Source organism: Salvelinus namaycush, chromosome 6, assembly GCF_016432855.1.
Source record: "Salvelinus namaycush isolate Seneca chromosome 6, SaNama_1.0, whole genome shotgun sequence".
Classification (NCBI taxonomy): domain Eukaryota; kingdom Metazoa; phylum Chordata; class Actinopteri; order Salmoniformes; family Salmonidae; genus Salvelinus; species Salvelinus namaycush.
The window spans coordinates 10579401-10600079 of NC_052312.1; the positions used below are offsets into that span (position 1 = coordinate 10579401).

Here is a 20679-nt window from a genome sequence, read left to right on the forward strand (position 1 = left end):
ACCCCCAAGCCACAAGACTCCTGAACATCTACTCAAATGGCTACCTGAATTATTGTTTTTTAAATAAAAAAATTAAAAGGCCCCCCCCCCCCCCCCCCCCCCCTTTACACCGCTGCTACTCTCGGTTGTCGTCATCTATGCATAGTCACTTTAATAACTCTACCCACATGTACATACTACCTCAACTAACCGGTGCAGCCACACATTGACTTTGTACCGGTACCCCCATGTATATAGGACACACGTTCGCTATGAGACTAAATAATTGTACTACTGTTAGAACATATTACCCGTTTGTTTACTTTCCTATTTTTGTGTGTGTGTATGTCAGCACACTGGCTTACTAATACATTTCAATGACAGCTATGACTTCCTGACACGTGACCAGTGAGGATAATTAAGTGCCTGTTGCACAATGCAAAAGGAGTGTTTATTGGAAGATTTGCACAGTGGAGTGTCATTTTCATCCTCTATTGGTTCACAACCACACACATAAAATTTGTATTATGACAGAGCATACAGAAATATTAATCAGGTAAATAAAACAAACACATGATGAGCCCGATGTGAACTAACCTGGTCCCAGGACTGTTTGTGCTGTCTCGCCAACTCCTGTACTCGTTGTAGACAATACAGCCTTAAACAGATCTGGGATCAGGCTATATGTGAACAGTACTCAAGGCTGCAAAAGGGGTGAGGTATAAACTGCTGATAAACGCAAAAAGAATCTAAATGTAACACAGTGAACTATTATTTTTCAGTTCCGTCCAACAGTCGTGCAGCGTATGCCCTTCCCCATCTTCAAATAGAAACACAGCAGCTGCTGCTACATTAGTCTAGTAGGTTCTACTGGCTTGGATTACATCATTCACAGTAAAAAAAATAAGTTTAATCTAATTTCATTGTAACGTTTTAAAGTTCTGTGCCTCGTGACACTCATAGAACTGCTATGGTTTTAATGGTATATTACGTTTGTTCTGCTTGGAACACATTCTCTGAGGTAACACTTAACTTGAACTCTGTTATAAGCTGTCATTGGAGTTTATAACCCTTTGTGACAAATGATACTGCATGTTGCTTCATTCACCTAAGACAACTTAAGTTGGAGAGCAAAAATTAAGTATTACCTTCTAAGGTTGAAAAAAATAATTACAAAAATCACCCAAAAAGAGATAAACATACATGATAAGAATGTTTTTAAGCTACCTCCAACTCACATCTTTCACATAATTTGTAAGAAAAAGAGCTTCATATCAAAATAAACATTATTTGGAAATTGACCCATCTTTTTCTTTATGTCAATATAGGCGCTGTACAGCACAATTCAATACAACTAATCCAATCGCAATGAACCAGTGCAGTTTTTTAAACAGCATAGCGCTATTAGCATTAACAATTATATTTATAATACCAATGGTCTGATTGTAGAGTAATAGCTTCCTATGATGGTAATGTATAAAGCCATACATGTACAAATGTATAAGTATTAATAATGGAGTATCACATTTGATATGACATGATTAGCAGCTGTAACTACCTGATGAAACAATCCCGAATGGATTCACAATGCGAGTGCTTCAATGAACACAGCAACTGTAAATGATCTGGCAATCTACTTGGTACTATTTATTGAGGGTGTACACACATACATACAATGTATACTGATGTGCCATTTTTCAAAATGTACCAAATTAACATAGACCTTTGTGCCAGATGTCATAAGGATTCGTGAGTAGGCTATGATTGATTCCGCATGTCTTAAGTTTTGTAGTGATACACCTTCAAATACTGTCACCATCGATGCTCCTTCAAAAAATCCAGTGACATGTCTTACTGCAGTATGGATGTTTTATACAGATGATCTCCATTCATCCTATCTGAAGCAGCATCTGAAGAGTTGTAGGGTGCATCTCAATTGTGTTTCCTTGTTCCCTCCTTCTCAAAACCCATTGGAAGAGAAGGTCTGAGGGGAGGACCCTCTGACCTTGTCCTCCAATGCGTTTTGAGAAGGTGAGGGGAGAGGATGCGAGGGAACAAGGAAACACAATTTAGATTCACCCACAGCACACCTTCACTATAACAGTTCACCTTATTCTCGGCCCCTCTGTGATATACATAGTTAGTCACGGAGCTACACTTCACTACATCCTCCCACTCAGCTTAAGGTACTGCTGTTGATTCTAGTAAGGCTATGGTCTATGGAGTTTTAGTAAGAATGCCCTTTGGGTGTAGTGGTGATGCCCCATCGGCCAATCAGACATCCCCGTCCTCGATGCGGACCAGCTGCCTCTCCAACAGCTCAATCCTCTGGCCCTGGGCCAAGACCACCAAACGGAGGGCCTTCACCTCTGCTAGCACCTCACTCAGCACCTCCTCCTGGAGCGGGGGAGAGGGATGGATGGGACGAGAGGGAGGTGAAGAGGGAGAATGCAGTCACATACATGACAGCCTAAAGTGTCACTTTTCTGGCACTTCTACCTCCATACTCATACTTACTTCTCTAAGTGAGACAACCTAAACTTGAGCAATAAGAAACTCTCGATACAAAACGGTTTGCTAAATCCCAAATAAATTCGTCACATACACCTGGTTAGCAGATGTTATTGCGAGTAGCGAAATGCTTGTGCCTCTAGTTCCGACAGTGCAGTAATATCTAACAATTCCACAACAACTACCTAATACACAAAAATCTAAGTAAAGGAATGGAATAAGAATATGTACATAAATATACGGATGAGCAATGACAGAGCGGCATAGGCAAGATACAATAGATGGTATAAAAAACAGCATATACATATGGGATGAGTAATGCAAGATATAAATATTATTAAAGTGGCATTATTAAAGTGACAAGTGATCTGTTTATTAGTGGCTACAGTGTGTCCTGGTGAATACACCCCGGCTATGCTTACTGCCACACCCACGTATAACCAAACTCCATTCTCACCTCTCTTCTCGCCCTATCGGATGCTCCTTCTCCTTCTGCTCGAGTGACCCTCTGCTGCACCACCCCCACCCCCTCGCTCTCCATTTCCCTGGCGGTGGTGGTTGCCGTGGGAGAGGCGGCCTGCCGGGGGACTGGGGAAGAATCCGTCCCAGGGCCCTGCGACAGCAGCTTGGGCTTGTTCCTGAGCTTGTCCCTGTGCTTGGAGGGGGTGCCAGCATAGCCCCCGCTCAGAGAGACTAGCAGGGGCGCCGCATCCTGCCCAGCGATCCAATCCTCGGCCAGGAGAGAGGGCTCCACACCGGCAGTGTCTGGGTACAGGTCCCCCTGGAACAGGTCTGACTGAGGAGGCAAGAGAGAGGGGAGGGGGAGGGGGAGGTTTGAGTAAAATTCTCTGTTCCAATATCCACATTAACATGCCACTTAGTAGAATGTTATGTTTTGGGCATGGATTCTAAGTGGGACGCTAGTATGGCTATTGGAATATGGCCTTTGTCCAAAAATTATTGACTTCAAATGGCTTTGTTTCGAAATGCATGGCTTACCTTCCGTGGTACCGTCATAGAAATGGGCTCTACTTTCCTCTCATGCAATTTGTAGAACCTGCAATATGAGAAAGAGAGGAGACCGAGATTAAATGAAAGAAAGCGAGAAAGTGAATGAAAGAGTGAATGAGAGAATGAAAGCGTGAATGAATGAAAGAAAGACGATAGAAATTAATTACAGTGGGAGGGCATGAAAGGGGGAATGTAGGAGGGAGAGAGGAGGGGTGAAAGAGAAAACAAAGGAAGCAAATACACAGAGGAAGAATTCAACTAACAACCATGAAGTCATGCTGAAAAACCTGTTCACCTGGCGATCTCACACTTGTTGACGTCCACGCCCCTCTTGCTAAGAAAGCCTGCTCCTCGCTGGGGCTCTTTGCTGCTGTACAGGCTGAGGAAATGGACGTAAGGCGACTCGTCCGTCACCTCAAAGTACCGGATGGTGCAGTCCCCCTGAGAGTGATCAACAGACAAAAGGGACTGAACCAAACATCCAGAGGGGGATCTTCTAATCTGATCATATGCCACCAGCAGAATTTGTTGAAAGTGTTGTAGGAAATGGGTGTACAGTACCTTTCCACACAGGTAGACAATGTTAGTGTCAGGGTCGTAGTAGGGAAGGAGAACACCGTTACTGGTGTCCATCTCCTGCACTGCCATTGGCTCAGACATATCATTCTGCAACACAAATACCAAATACTGTTCATTGACTACAGCATTCGAATCCTATTGTTCCCTCCAAGCTCGTCACCAAACTCAGAGCCCTGACGGGAAGACCACAGGCTGTGAGGATTGGCAACAACACCTCCACACTGACTTAACACAGGTGCCCCCCAGGGGTGTGTCCTCACTCACTGTTTACCCACGACTGTGTGCCTTTGCGCAACACCACGGTTGTAGGCCTGATACCAACAACGAGTCAACCTCTCAGGAGGTAAATTAACTAGCATTGTGGTGCCAGGACATGAAGTTGATTGTTGACTTCAGGAAGCAGAGGGGGGAACAAGCCCCCAACAACTTCACCGCGACTGCAGTAGAAACAGTCAGCATTTAAGTTCCTCGGCGTACACATCACCGATAATTTGACATGGACCAACACCACCCCAGGTTCTCTCCAAATACTACCGCTGCACCATCGAGAGCGTCTTGACCGGTTGCATCACGGCCTGGTACAGGAATTGCTCTGTCCACGACCACAAGGCCCTCCAGCGGGTGATGAAGAGGACCTAATACGTCACTGGGGCCGTGTTCCCACCCATCCAGGACATCTACTTGAAACAGTGCCTGAGGAAGTCCTGCAGCATCAAGGACCCCACACACCCCAGCCACATGCTGTTCACTCCTTTACCGTCAAGCAGACTGTATCGGAGCACGAGGTCTGAGTGCAATCACGTACACATTCACACATGCTGCTACCAGACTTATTTATCATTGCTAATACTGAAAAAAAAAGAAAAAAAAGTCCCCCCCACTGCCCATTCCCTGATACATGTGTAAATATTGGAACAAATTGTTCCTTCCTGTATTATACTTATGCTAAAATGTTTATTTTATTCTACTGAGACATTTACTTTGTATTCTTATATTTAATTATTTCTTATTGTTGCATTGTCGAGATTGTTGTACCGTGTATACCATCTGTATGTGTCCCTTACGACTAATAAAACTTGAAACTATGAGCTTGGATTTGAATGTACTTAATCTCATGCTGATAACGTACGTCACTGCTGTGCCTGGCTGAACATGTAGCAGCTGAACCTGTTGATCTAGCTACCTTTCCAAGGCACTATGAAGATTCCATTGTTTACAGTTAGTGTTCACTTAGCTCCCACTATTTGGTCAGTGTGTGTAGTGAACCCCTAGGTGCTGCGTCAAGGGAAAATAAACAGGGCTGACCTGAACTGTGCTGCCATGACACCGCAGCACAACACTCTACCATACACTCTCATAAGACTCAACAAGGTCATGTACACTGTGTACAAAACATTGAACACATTTCCATGACAAACTGACCAGGTGAAAGCTATGATCCTATTGATGTCTCTTCAAAATCAGTGTAGAAGGGGAGAAGACGGATTAAAGAAGGATTTCGAGGCCTTGAGACAATTGAGACATGGATTGTGTATGTGTATCCTTCAGAGGGTGAATGGGCAAGACAAAATATTGAAGTGTCCTTGAACGGAGTATGGTAGTAGGTGCTGAGCGCACCGGTTTGTGTCAAGAGCTGCAACACTGCTGGGTTTATCAAACTCAACAGTTTCCTGTGTGTATCAAGAATGGTCCACCAACCAAAGGACATCCATCCAACTTGACAACTGTGGGAAGCTTTGGAGTCAACATGGGGCAGCATCCCTGTGGAACTCTTTTGACACCTTGTAGAGTGCATGCTCCAATTTAGGCTCTTCTGAGACCAAAAGGGGGGGTGCAACTCAATATTAGGAAAATGTTCCTAATGTTTGCTATACTCAGTGTATATGAAGTGTGTCCATCCAGCCGCCGTACCGTATCCCACAAGGCCAGCTGCCTTTCACTCATGCGGCTGAAGCCCGTGGTCAGGATCTTCCCGTCGGAGAGGAACACGGCCCTCATGGGCCTGGTGCCGTCGTGGACCTTCTCTTTCACCTGAGGCACACAGCAACAAGTGGTAGGTAGAGTCAATGTCAAAAGCCACATGTACAGAAGGTAGAGTTCATACAAACTAAACAATATACAGTACTTGGGGGATTTGGCTGAATCCAATTCTCTTTGATAAGGATATTTTCTTAAGCAGTGGAGAGTTTGTGTGTTACAGTCCACTTTGTGTTGGTTACTTTCCCCTTGAAGGATAATAAAGTTGTATTGCTTGTTTTTGGTACTTAAAGACCAGAGGAAAAGGCGAAGCGAGAGGAACAGCTGGGCGAAAAATCTGTCTTCTCCAGAGAGATTTATTTAATTTATTTCGCTCACCAAGTGAGGACTTTTCGTATGAAAGTCAATGAGTGTCGAATTTGGTCAACAACAATAAATGTAATGGCTTATTTGCTACGTGAGGTTTATTTTATCTAATAGAAGTGTCATAATACTCAGGTTGTTACGAGCATACTGATATAAGTAGGACTCGTGACACCCCGGCAACTTTAAGAATTTTTTACATCAGAATTGTCTTGAGATGGCTATGCGCATTCATGACATGTGGCTAGTAGCATAGCATCTCTCTCCATTGAATACAGGCGGTTGACATTAACACCCCAAATTCTAATATTCAAAAAACTATAAACTAAATGCAGACATCAATCCAAAGAGAGGATATAGGCAGGAGCTTGACAGCCCACCGTTCCGCTCTGTGGACAACAAATCCCGTTTTTAAGATGGAGATGTACAGTTGAAGTCGGAAGTTTACATACACTTAGGTTGGAGTCATTAAAACTTGTTTTCAATCACTCCACAAATTTCTTGTTAACAAACTATAGTTTTGGCAAGTCGGTTAGGACATCTACTTTGTGCATGACAAATAATTTCTCCAAATATTGTTTAGACAGATTATTTCACAATTCCAGTGGGTCAGAAGTTTACATACACTAAATTGACTGTGCCTTTAAACAGCTTGGAAAATTCCAGAAAATGATGTCATGGCTTTAGAAGCTTCTGATAGGCTAATTGACATCATTTGAGTCAATTGGAGGTGTACCTGTGGATGTATTTCAAGGCCTACCTTCAAACTCAGTGCCTCTTTGCTTGACATCATGGGAAAATAAAAATAAATCAGTCAAGACCGCAAAAAAAAAAAATTGTAGACCTCCACAAGTTTGGTTCATCCTTGGGAGCAATTACCAAATGCCTGAAGATACTATGTGCATCTATACAAACAATAGTACGCAAGTATAAACACCATGGGACCACGCAGCCGTCATACTGCTCAGGAAGGAGACGCGTTCTGTCTCCTAGAGATGAACATACTTTGGTCGAAAAGTGAAAATCAATCCCAGAACAGCAAAGGACCTTGTGAAGATACTGGAGGAAAAAGGTACAAAAGTATCTATATCCACAGTAAAACGAGTTCTATATCGACATAACCTGAAAGGCCGCTCAGCAAGGAAGAAGCCACAGCTCCAAAACTGCCATAAAAAAAAGCCAGACTATGGTTTGCAACTGCACATGGGGACAAAGATCGTACTTCGTGGAGAAATGTCCTCTGGTCTGATGAAACACACATCTAACTGTTTGGCCATAATGACCATTGTTATGTTTGGAGGAAAAAGGGGGGCACTTGCAAGCTGAAGAACACCATCCCAACCTTGAAGGACGTGGGTGGCAGCATCATGTTGTGTGGGTGCTTTGCTGCAGGAGGGACTGGTGCATTTCACAAAAATAGATGGCAACATAAGGAAGGGAAATTGTGGATATATTGAAGCAACATCTCAAGACATCAGTCAGGAAGTTAAAGCTTGGTCGCAAATGGGTTTTCCAAATGGACAATGACCCCAAGCATCCTTCCAAAGTTGTGGCAAAATGGCTGGACAACAAAGTCAAGGTATTGGAGTGGCCATCACAAAGCCCTAACCTCAATCCTATAGAACGTTTGTGTGCAGAACTGAAAAAGCGTGTGCGAGCAAGGAGGCCTACAAACCTGACTTAGTTACACCAGCTCTGTCAGGAGGAATGGGCCAAAATTCACCCAACTTATTGTGGGAAGCTTGTGGAAGCCTACTCGAAATGTTTGACCCAAGTTAAACAATTTAAAGGAAATGCTACCAAATACTAATTGAGTGTATGTAAACATCTGACCCACTGGGAATGTGATGAAAGAAATAAAAGCTGAAATAAGTAATTCCCTCTACTATTATTCTGACATCTCACATTCTTAAAATAAAGTGGCGTTCCTAACTGACCTAAGACAGGGAATTATTACGAGGATTAAATGTCAGCAATTGTGAAAAACTGAGTTTAAAGGTATTTGGCTATGGTGTATGTAAACCTCCGACTTCAACTGTAGATATCTCGTCATTATATCCAAATCTCTTACGACTTCTTTCCATTCATTTGCATGGGTGTGTCATACGACATAGGACAGACAGGACTCACCTTGAGGACGGTGCCCCGTCGCGGGTCGATGACACGCAAAGCCTTGTCCTTGCACACGGTGCAGATGGCACTGCCCTCCCGGTTCCAGCTCACGCTGTAGATCAGGTCTGGGTGGGCATCGGCTATCTGGTAGACCAGCTCCCCCGTGCCCACGTCCCACACACACACCAGGTTATCACAGCCTGAGAGAGAGGAGAGAGCAACACATACAGAGAGAGACAAAGACACAGAGAGAGCGAGAGAGAGACAAGGAGAGAAAAGATGCAATATTCAAAACAGGTGTTCACACAGCATCTAGGAAAGCACAAACAAAACAGTGTTTACAGAAGAGGGTTAACATGCACACTACCAATCTCAGTTTATCAAGACGTCAACCACAATAAAAGTGCATTAGTTAAATTGTGTGTAGGAGTTCTGTAGTTGTAGACAACTAAAACATAAAAACTATGTCATATGGATACAATCAAATGTATATGAACAGCATGCAAATAGTCATAATACAGACATAACATCCTAAGTAATGCAGACAAAAAGACAAATCAAATTGCTTTCAACATTTGAAACCTTAAGCTATATATAAAAATGTAAAAAAAATAGTTGCACACACTATATCGGGGCGGCAGGTTAGCCTAGTGGTTAGAGCGTTGGACTAGTAACCGAAAGGTTGCAAGTTCAAATCCGAGCCGACAAGGTAAAAATCTGTCGTTCTGCCCCTGAACAAGGCAGTGTCCACTGTTCCTAGGACGTCATTGAAAATAAGAATTTGTTCTTAACTGACTTGCCTAGTTAAATAAAATGTGAAATAAAAAAAATATATAAACACCCAGTAATTTATTGGGTAAATGACCAACGTTTCAGCATCACTGTGCCTTCTTCAGGGTCACCTGAAAATGAGTATATATATATATATATATATATATATATATATATACACACACATACATATACACACACACACAAACACACACAGTGGGGCAAAAAAGTATTTAGTCAGCCACCAATTGTGCAAGTTCTCCCACTTAAAAAGATGAGAGAGGCCTGTAATTTTCATCATAGGTACACTTCAACTATGACAGACAAAATTAGAAAAAAAATCCAGAAAATCACATTGTAGGATTTTTTATGAATTTATTTGCAAATGGTGGAAAATAAGTATTTGGTCAATAACAAAAGTTTCTCAATACTTTGTTATATACCCTTTGTTGGCAATGACAGAGGTCAAACGTTTTCTGTAATTCTTCACAAGGTTTTCACACACTGTTGCTGGTATTTTGGCCCATTCCTCCATGCAGATCTCCTCGAGAGCAATGATGTTTTGGGGCTGTTGCTGGGCAACACGGACTTTCAACTCCCTCCAAAGATTTTCTATGGGGTTGAGATCTGGAGACTGGCTAGGCCACTCCAGGACCTTGAAATGCTTCTTACGAAGCCACTCCATTGCCCGGGCGGTGTGTTTGGGATCATTGTCATGCTGAAAGACCCAGCCACGTTTCATCTTCAAAGCCCTTGCTGATGGAAGGAGGTTTTCACTCAAAATCTCACGATACATGGCCCCATTCATTCTTTCCTTTACACGGATCAGTCGTCCTGGTCCCTTTGCAGAAAAACAGCCCCAAAGCATGATGTTTCCACCCCCATGCTTCACAGTAGGTATGGTGTTCTTTGGATGCAACTCAGTATTCTTTGTCCTCCAAACACGACGAGTTGAGATTTTACCAAAAAGTTCTATTTTGGTTTCATCTGACCATATGACATTCTCCCAATCTTCTTCTGGATCATCCAAATGCTCTCTAGCAAACTTCAGACGGGCCTGGACATGTACTGGCTTAAGCAGGGGGACACGTCTGGCACTGCAGGATTTGAGTCCCTGGTGGCGTAGTGTGTTACTGATGGTAGGCTCTCTGCAGGTCATTCACTAGGTCCCCCCGTGTGGTTCTGGGATTTTTGCTCACCGTTCTTGTGATCATTTTGACCCCACGGGGTGAGATCTTGCGTGGAGCCCCAGATCGAGGGAGATTATCAGTGGTCTTGTATGTCTTCCATTTCCTAATAATTGCTCCCACAGTTGATTTCTTCAAACCAAGCTGCTTACCTATTGCAGATTCAGTCTTCCCAGCCTGGTGCAGGTCTACAATTTTGTTTCTGGTGTCCTTTGACAGCTTTTTGGTCTTGGCCATAGTGGAGTTTGGAGTGTGACTGTTTGAGGTTGTGGACAGGTGTCTTTTATACTGATAACAAGTTCAAACAGGTGCCATTAATACAGGTAACGAGTGGAGGACAGAGGAGCCTCTTAAAGAAGAAGTTACAGGTCTGTGAGAGACAGAAATCTTGCTTGTTTGTAGGTGACCAAATACTTATTTTCCACCATAATTTGCAAATAAATTCATAAAAAATCCTACAATGTGAATTTCTGGATTTTTTTCCCTCATTTTGTCTGTCATAGTTGAAGTGTACCTATGATGAAAATTACAGGCCTCTCATCTTTTTAAGTGGGAGAACTTGCACAATTGGTGGCTGACTAAATACTTTTTTGCCCCACTGTGTGTGTGTATATACATATACAGTGGGGAGAACAAGTATTTGATAACCTGCAAAATCGGCAGTGTTTCCTACTTACAAAGCATGTAGAGGTCCGTAATTTTTATCATAGGTACACTTCAACTGTGAGAGGCGGAATCTAAAACAAAAATCCAGAAAATCACATTGTATGATTTTTCAGTAATTAATTTGCATTTTATTGCATGACATAAGTATTTGATCACCTACCAACCAGTAAGAATTCCAGCTCCCACAGACCTGTTAGTTTTTCTTTAAGAAGCCCTCCTGTTCTCCACTCATTACCTGTATTAACTGCACCTGTTTGAACTCGTTACCTGTATAAAAGACACCTGTCCACACACAGACTCCAACCTCTCCACAATGGCCAAGACCAGAGAGAAGTGTAAGGACATCAGGGATAAAATTGTAGACCTGCACAAGGCTGGGATGGGCTACATGACAATAGGCAAGCAGCTTGGTGAGAAGGCAACAACTGTTGGCGCAATTATTAGAAAATGGAAGAAGTTCAAGATGACGGTCAATCACCCTCGGTCTGGGGCTCCATGCAAGATCTCACCTCGTGGGGCATCAATGATCATGAGGAAGGTGAGGGATCAGCCCAGAACTACACAGCAGGACCTGGTCAATGACCTGACGAGAGCTGGGACCACAGTCTCAAAGAAAACCATTAGTAAAACACTACGCCGTCATGGATTAAAATTCTGCAGCGCACGCAAGGTCCCCATGCTCAAGCCAGCGCATGTCCAGGCCCATCTGAAGTTTGCCAATGACCATCTGGATGATCCAGAGGAGGAACGGGAGATGGGAATGTGGTCTGATGAGACAAAAATAGAGCTTTTTGGTCTAAACTCCACTCGTCGTGTTTGGAGGAAGAAGGAGGATGAGTACAACCCCAAGAACACCATCCCAACCGTGAAGCATGGAGGTGGAAACATCATTCTTTGGGGATGCTTTTCTGCAAAGGGGACAGGAAGACTGCACCGTATTGAGGGGAGGGTGGATGGGGCCATGTATCGCGAGATCTTGGCCAACAACCTCCTTCCCTCAGTAAGAGCATTGAAGATGGGTCGTGGCTGGGTCTTCCAGCATGACAATGACCCGAAACACATAGCCAGGGCAACTAAGGAGTGGCTCCGTAAGAAGCATCTCAAGGTCCTGGAGTGGCCTAGCCAGTCTCCAGACCTGAACCCAATAGAAAATCTTTGGAGGGAGCTGAAAGTCCGTATTGCCCAGCGACAGCCCCGAAACCTGAAGGATCTGGAGAAGGTCTGTATGGAGCAGTGAGCCAAAATCCCTGCTGCAGTGTGTGCAAACCTGGTCAAGAACTACAGGAAACGTATGATCTCTGTAATTGCAAACAAAGGTTTCTGTACCAAATATTAAGTTCTGCTTTTCTGATGTATCAAATACTTATGTCATGCAATAAAATGCAAATTAATTACTTAAAAATCATACAATGTGATTTTCTGGATTTTTGTTTTAGATTCCGTCTCTCACAGTTGAAGTGTACCTATGATACAAATTACAGACCTCTACATGCTTTGTAAGTAGGAAAACCTGCAAAATCGGCAGTGTATCAAATACTTGTTCTCCCCACTGTATATACACTGCTCAAAAAAATAAAGGGAACACTAAAATAACACATCCTAGATCTGAATGAATGAAATATTCTTATTAAATACTTTTTTCTTTACATAGTTGAATGTGCTGACAACAAAATCACACAAAAATTATCAATGGAAATCAAATTTATCAACTCATGGAGGTCTGGATTTGGAGTCACACTCAAAATTAAAGTGGAAAACCACACTACAGGCTGATCCAACTTTGATGTAATGTCCTTAAACAAGTCAAAATGAGGCTCAGTAGTGTGTGTGGCCTCCACGTACCTGTATGACCTCCCTACAACGCCTGGGCATGCTCCTGATGAGGTGGCGGATGGTCTCCTGAGGGATCTCCTCCCAGACCTGGACTAAAGCATCCGCCAACTCCTGGACAGTCTGTGGTGCAACGTGGCGTTGGTGGATGGAGCGAGACATGATGTCCCAGATGTGCTCAATTTGATTCAGGTCTGGGGAACGGGCGGGCCAGTCCATAGCATCAATGCCGTCCTCTTGCAGGAACTGCTGACACTCCAGCCACATGAGGTCTAGCATTGTCTTGCATTAGGAGGAACCCAGGGCCAACCGCACCAGCATATGGTCTCACAAGGGGTCTGAGGATCTCATCTCGGTACCTAATGGCAGTCAGGCTACCTCTGGCGAGCACATGGAGGGCTGTGCGGCCCCCCAAAGAAATGCCACCGCACACCATGACTGACCCACCGCCAAACCGGTCATGCTGGAGGATGTTGCAGGCAGCAGAACGTTCTCCACGGCGTCTCCAGACTCTGTCACGTCTGTCACATGTGCTCAGTGTGAACCTGCTTTCATCTGTGAAGAGCACAGGGCGCCAGTGGCGAATTTGCCAATCTTGGTGTTCTCTGGCAAATGCCAAACGTCCTGCACGGTGTTGGGCTGTAAGCACAACCCCCACCTGTGGACGTCGGGCCCTCATACCACCCTCATGGAGTCTGTTTCTGACCGTTTGAGCAGAACATGCACATTTGTGGCCTGCTGGAGGTCATTTTGCAGGGCTCTGGCAGTGCTCCACCTGCTCCTCCTTGCACAAAGGCGGAGGTAGCGGTCCTGTTGCTGGGTTGTTGCCCTCCTACGGCCTCCTCCACATCTCCTAATGTACTGGCCTGTCTCCTGGTAGCGCCTCCATGCTCTGGACACTACGCTGACAGACACAGCAAACCTTCTTGCCACAGCTCGCATTGATGTGCCATCCTGGATGAGCTGCACTACCTGAGCCACTTGTGTGGGTTGTAGACTCCGTCTCATGCTACCACTAGAGTGAAAGCACCGCCAGCATTCAAAAGTGACCAAAACATCAGCCAGGAAGCATAGGAACTGAGAAGTGGTCTGTGGTCACCACCTGCAGAACCACTCCTTTATTGGGGGTGTCTTGCTAATTGCCTATAATTTCCACCTTTTGTCTATTCCATTTGCACAACGGGATGTGAAATTTATTGTCAATCAGTGTTGCTTCCTAAGTGGACAGTTTGATTTCACAGAAGTGTGATTGACTTGGAGTTACATTGTGTTGTTTAAGTGTTCCCTTTATTTTTTAGTAGTGTATATATACACACACACACACAGTGAGCACCATAATTCATTGGACAGTGACCATTTTTTGGTTATTTTGGTTCTGTACTGAGCAGAGTTTGAAAGGATACAATAATAATGAGGGTGTCGGCTTTAATTTGAGGGTATTTTCATACATATCGGATGAACCGTTTGGAAATGATAGAAGCTTTTGTACATAGTCCCAAACATTGGACAGTTTAACATAATGTAGAATAAAGTAATCATTGTTAATATTTGGTCGCATATCCTTTGCATGCAATGAGTGATTGAAGTCTGCGATGCATCGACATCACCAGACGCTGGGTATCTTCCCTGGTGATGCTCTGCCTGTACTGCAGCAATCTTCAGTTCCTGCTTATTTCGGGGACTTATTGCCTTCAGTCTCCTCTTCAGCATGTAAAATGCATGTTCAATTGTATTCAGATCCGGTGATTGACTCGGCCAGTCAAGGTTTTTCCACTTTTTGGCCATCAAAAAAAACCTTTGTTGCTCTAGCAGTATGTTCAGGGTCATTGCCTTGTTGCATGATGAAGTGCCGTCCAATGAGGTGAGGCATTTGGTTTTATCTGAGCAGATCAAATATTTCTGTAGACTTCAGAATTAATTGTTCTACTTCTGTCTGCAGTCACATCATTGATGAAGACAAGTGAGCCTGTTCCACTGGCAGCCATACAGGCTCAAGCCATAACACCCCCTCCACCATGTTTCACAGATGAGGTGGTATGCTTTGGATCATGAGCATGTCTTTTTTCTCTCCACACTTTCCTCTTTCCATCACTCTGGTACATGATCATCTTTGTCTCATCTGTCCACAATGCTTTATTCCAGAACTCTTGGGGCTCTTTTAGGTGCTTTTTAGCAAACTGTAATCTCGCCTTTAGAGTGTTTTTGATCTGTTGGGCTGTTGTCAGGGGGGGTTTCTACACCATAGAGAACATTCTCCGGTCGTCCACTACAGTGGTCTTCCTCCGTCTACTGGGTCTTTTGACATAATTGAGTTCACCGGTTGTTTTCTTCTTGTTAATGATGAACCAAACTGTTGACTTGGGCATGTCCAGGGTTTTTGCAATGTTCCTGATTGATTTTCATTTCTGAGCCTTATGATGGCCAGCTTCATTTGCATCGACACTGCTGTCTTCCTCATGTTGTCACATCCCAACAACAACCTCCAAAGGCAATAGCAAAGTCTAGAATCAACACTATTCATCAACAGCTCTCCTGCATTCACTAACGACACAAATGAATACACCTGCCTAACGACACACATCTGTGAAGCCAATACAACAAATACTTGTAGTACCTTAAAATGGGGGGAGGACAATGTACAAAAGGTGCTGTCATTTCTAAACGGTTCATCCAATATGTATGAAAATACCCCCAAATTAAAGCTGACAGTCTGCACTTCACCCTCATTGTGTCCTTTCAAACTCAAAGTGCTAGAGTACAAAACCAAAAGAACCAAAAAATGGTCACTGTCCAATGAATTATGGTGCTCACTGTATACGACTGCGACTATTATTTTTATAGCTTATCCGCCATTAGTCAGCACCTCTACATAAAACAATTCTCGGTGTGCGCCAGCTCATGTTTTTTATTCTAACATTTGAAACCTTCCCACAACCTCTTGAAACCTCTTTAGTTTCATGTTAACCTTAACCACAGTCTCCTTTAAAACTTGCAAACCACATCAAATGTATTTATAAAGCCCTTTTTACATCAGCAGATGTCACAAAGTGCTTATACAGAAACCCAGCCTAAAACCCCAAACAGCAAGCTATGCAGAAAAGAAGCACGGTGGCTAGGAAAAACTCCCTAAAAAGGCAGGAACCTTGGAAGAAACCTAGAGAAGAACCAGGCTCTGAGGGGTGGCCAGTCTTCTTTTGGCTGTGCCGGGTAGAGATTATAAGAGTACATGGCCATTAAGGCCATATTTTTCTTCAAGATGTTCAAACGTTCATAGTTGACCAGCAGGGTCAAATAATAATCACATGCTGTTAATTGCAGAGGAAGGAAACTCAATTCCTAGCTTGTATAATGCATTTGGAATTGAACTGTCTTTCATGTAACACCTCTCCAGTGCGTTTAGAGCTGTCCTTAGACTCTCACCATTTACATTTACCGCTACACGTTAGCTTTCTCTGGCAATCACACAGGGTCCAATGTTCGACACATGGGTGACTAACTAGCTAGCTACATGCTACCCTGACTCGTGACCAAACTGTGTCCTAACACTATCATTATGTCTACATTTCCAGGTGTGAGCGTGACTACATGCAACACTTCCCTCTTAAAACACTCAGTTCTTCTTTCTCAGAAAAGTCCTAACATAAGAGGTCTCCCATTATCATGGACCTGGGGATCCAATTGTGCCCCTACCATGTCTACCTTTCCTTTTACCAATCACATTCATTGATACAAGAGGCATCGCTAGTGAGTTGGATAGTCCAAAGACAGAGGACAATGTCTGCACCTCAAGTAGTCTGCCATGCATTGTCCTCTCAGACGGCCATGGCATTATGATCACAGTATCCGACGTGAGACAACGAGGTGCAGATACCTGCAGTTAGGAGGATGTTGAAGGCTGTCGGGTGCCAGGCCAGGATCCCCACTCGTTTGCTGTGGCCCTCCAGTGTCACTACAGGCTCTGTCATTGGCCCTGTCAGCCCTCCATCAGGGACCTCCCAAACCTGTCATAGACAATACAATCAATGACAACACTTTGTTACAGGAGTAGAGCATACAACTGAACCTTTGTTTCAACTCTATAGGCCTAACCAATGACTGCATCTGCAGCATTCTCAACACAAATATTCCCTCTGGATAGTAGAACATATATCACAAGCTAAACATAATGCCATCATATAATAGTGCATCTACTATGTCCCCTTAATGAACACATAACTATCATCCAGCGGTCCACCTAAATCTAAGCAAAGATCTGGAGAAGGGTTGAAAGTGTCATCAGACTACTGTGAACTGCTTACGCTGCTTTTTTAGAGGGCAGCTACGTTCCCATCACTCACCTTTACGGTGCAGTCCTCCGAGGCACTGGCGATGATGTTGTCGTCATGAGGACACCACTGGACGTCCAGCACCGGGGCTGCGTGTCCACACACCGTGGGAGTGGCCTGGTCAATCCTGCCACTCTGTGAGAGAGAAGCAGGTGTAAGGTGGGCCAGGTGACAAGTCATCATCAGATAAGTCACAACCTCCAAGGTAGATCTCAATACGACTTACTCACTAACAGAAAAGCACTGTTTTACATGAAAATCAGTGGGTCAGGAAGACTCAGAGTAGCTAACATATTGCTACAACCCATCCAGTAATGTCAGCCCAGTAAGAGCAATTCCATGGCAACGGAATTATGCTTTCACTTTAAAATGCATGTCAAACAAAAGCCAAGATTTCAAAGTTTAACAAACCATAGAACTCTATGCACAATGACTACTTTGTACAATTTACATGGTCAATAAAAAATAAATAAAAACATTTACTGGAAAAACTGTGCAGATGCAAGTTTGGTAACAGAATTACGGTAAAATCGCCGTCAGTTTTATTCTAAACTTTGTAGGTGCACAGTTCTTCCTCTGAATGTGTTTTTGTAAAATGTTCTGAGTTCTTTGGTTTGTTAAACTTTGAAATCAATGGTTTTTGTTTGGTATATATTTTAAAGTGAAAAATCTGAGTCTCAGCATAATACCATTACCATGGAATTGCCCATAAACACCTTTAGGGTATTGATCCGATGCTTATCCTCAATCTGAGAGAGGTTAGATGCTTAAGTGGGCGAGTACCAACCTTGTTGAGTGGCAGAACGAGGAAGGCCCCTCCTCCGCCTGATTCAATGATGACTGCGGTGAATTTGGGGTTCACAGCACAGAGGGGCCCGTCCCATGTGACACGGGACACTCGGACATCATCGATGCAGTGCTCAGCCTTCCAAGCCTGGGCGAAAACGTGCCTAAATTTGCTCTGTCTGACCACGCCTCTTCGGAACGACATGACTGAAGAGGGAGATATTACTTGTTAACCATAATGCACCCTAAGCAACAACATGACAAATCGATGTGGAGGTTTTTATCCTCAACTTGTAATGATGTAGCTAGCCTATGCAGCCACACCCCAGGTGAGAAATGTACCATGGTTCCAATATATCTACCACATCAAATACATATTGAGACACTCGCATGCAAGTAGCGATTAGAATTCTGGTGGTGCTAGTTTTGCTTCTTGCAAGTCAGTACTAATAGACACGTGGTAGCTGGTAGGCCTATGAGTTCCAAAACTTTTTGAGCCATGTTCTTTTAAGAACATCCTCAAGGAGGCTACAATGTCAAGAGTCAAGCCTATGAAACAAGTTGTCTCGTCCTGTCTCTGTGAAACCAGCTGATTGGGGTACACAATATGGCACTAACCAATAAAGAAATGTATATTCAGTTAATCAGTAACATTTAATGAGACTGGGGATAAGAAAGGAAGTAAACAATGTGCAACAGCTAAATTCTCCAATAATGTGAGTCAGTCAGTTCTAAGAAGAACATTGAGGGGATTGGCAGCTAGAGACAGACGGCTAGAGAGAGGAGGGGGTGCTACTCAATGCTTTATAGTTGACGATGCAGTATCCATCTAAACAAGGGTGTTAACATGTGTTACATCTAACGTAACAATGTAGCCTATAACAACGAGAAATGTTGGCTTGGCTTGCATCCAGATAATTTGAATGTAAGAATGTCACAGGGAGTGGTAGGTGTAGTTAGCAAATACTGTAGATGCACAACGCACATTATTAGCATCAACATTAATGGAAAAGGTGGGTCAGAAAATATCAAAATAAAAAGGACACAAAATACAACTAAGAGAATGTAACACAACAAATAGCCTAAAAGTAGCCTGCCCTACTTGGAGAAGCGATTCGACAATGTGAGGTTTTAGGAGATTAGTCGAAATACAATAGCAAGGAGTTTTAGTTAAACAAAACGGAAATTTTTTCAGTTACTCTACCTCGATTTCAGGCAACTTCAATTGGAAAAGATAAAGGCCGAAGACTAGAACGTGACAAGAGGAAGCCAATAGAATAATCCGCCACCAGCAGTAACTTAATCCTTTGCTATGTCTGAGAGACGGCTACACAGCCGACCTACCACGATGGCAGGAAATAATTGTTGTAGATGGATAAACATAAGCGATGATTAGCGCTCAAAAAAATAAAGACGCGCGGCGCACAATCCTGTTGCAAAATTATTTTCCACCTAGTTGGTAAAAAAATGCGTATCTGTGGTGCAATACTTAAAATGAACAAACATTTAAAACGCGTCAAAATAATGGTAAATTAAAATGTAGACAACAAGAGAATGGTTACCAGGAATTATGGGCGTGCGACGGGAGAGATGCTGACACTTCACACTCCGTGTTGGAATGATTACTGTTTGGAACAGACTTCCAGACTTCCGCCCCTGGCAGGATATAGTGGATGTAGCGTTGTTGTATCCATCGCATTTCTCAACAGTTTTCTATTGGATTGGCTTGCTGCACTAAAAACAAAGGCCTACTGTACTACCTGAAATGCTAAACAAGTGTTTGAAATATGTGTGTAAGTGACGTATTCTGTCAACATTGGCATTACATGATGGCAGCAAAAAAAAGCTGTTGAACCACATCAGAAGCATATATCAGGCCATACATGCACTCATGTGACTGAAATAACAATAACGAGGCTATATACATGTGGTACAGGTGTTGTGCCGAAAATCTCTTTGCCAAAATTCGTCATCGCTCCCATGTCTAATTCGACTATTAGTTGCTCTGAAGTGTTTATTGCTTGCCTACATTTTACTCCCTCTATGTTTAATATAAAACACATTAATTATTCATTTCGGTTGCCTATCCTGACGTAAAGTTTGTTCTATAGAAAGTATTTGACTCTGATGTGTGCCACAGAATGTACTTGACTCTAGCCACAAAATTTTGGAATTTAGAAGTGGGGATTTTGGAAGGCAAGAACATGGCCTTGCCGAAATCCCCCCTTCTAATTTCCTTAATTTTGTGGCTAGAGTCAAATACTTTCTATAGAACAAACTTCACATCAGGAAAGTCAACCGAAATTAATAATTAACGTACAGTTGAATTCAGAAGTTTACATTTTCTTTCTGAGGTCTTGGTTGACTTCTTTTGATATTCCTATGATGTCAAGCAAAGAGTCACTGAGTTTGAAGGTAGGCCTTGAAATACATCCACAGGTACACCTCCAATTGACTCAAATGGTGTCAATTAGCCTGTCAGAAGCTTCTAAAGCTATGACATCATTTTCTGGAATTTTCCAAGCTGTTTAAAGGCACAGTCAATTTAGTGTATGTAAACTTCTGGCCCACTGGAATTGTGA

At 43.2% G+C, this 20679-nt stretch overlaps 1 protein-coding gene across 2 annotated transcripts; it reads right to left on the reverse strand.

The window, feature by feature from the left end:
• Positions 1–411: 411 nt before the first annotated feature.
• On the reverse strand, positions 412–19739 carry LOC120049629 (coronin-1B-like). 2 transcript variants are annotated; one of them, XM_038995943.1, is made up of 11 exons: positions 19660–19739; positions 18099–18304; positions 17324–17446; positions 16858–16987; positions 8551–8732; positions 5992–6111; positions 4063–4167; positions 3797–3942; positions 3490–3547; positions 2948–3286; positions 412–2376 (listed from the first exon to the last, which is right to left on the reverse strand). In XM_038995943.1, exons 2-11 carry the CDS (start codon positions 18300–18302, stop codon positions 2254–2256), a joined length of 1530 nt encoding a protein of 509 aa, XP_038851871.1. In that variant the 5' UTR covers positions 18303–18304; positions 19660–19739; the 3' UTR covers positions 412–2253. The 2 variants fall into 2 exon arrangements, with proteins under 2 accessions (XP_038851871.1, XP_038851873.1); XM_038995945.1 differs by lacking the exon at positions 19660–19739 and adding an exon at positions 19302–19633.
• Positions 19740–20679: the final 940 nt, after the last annotated feature.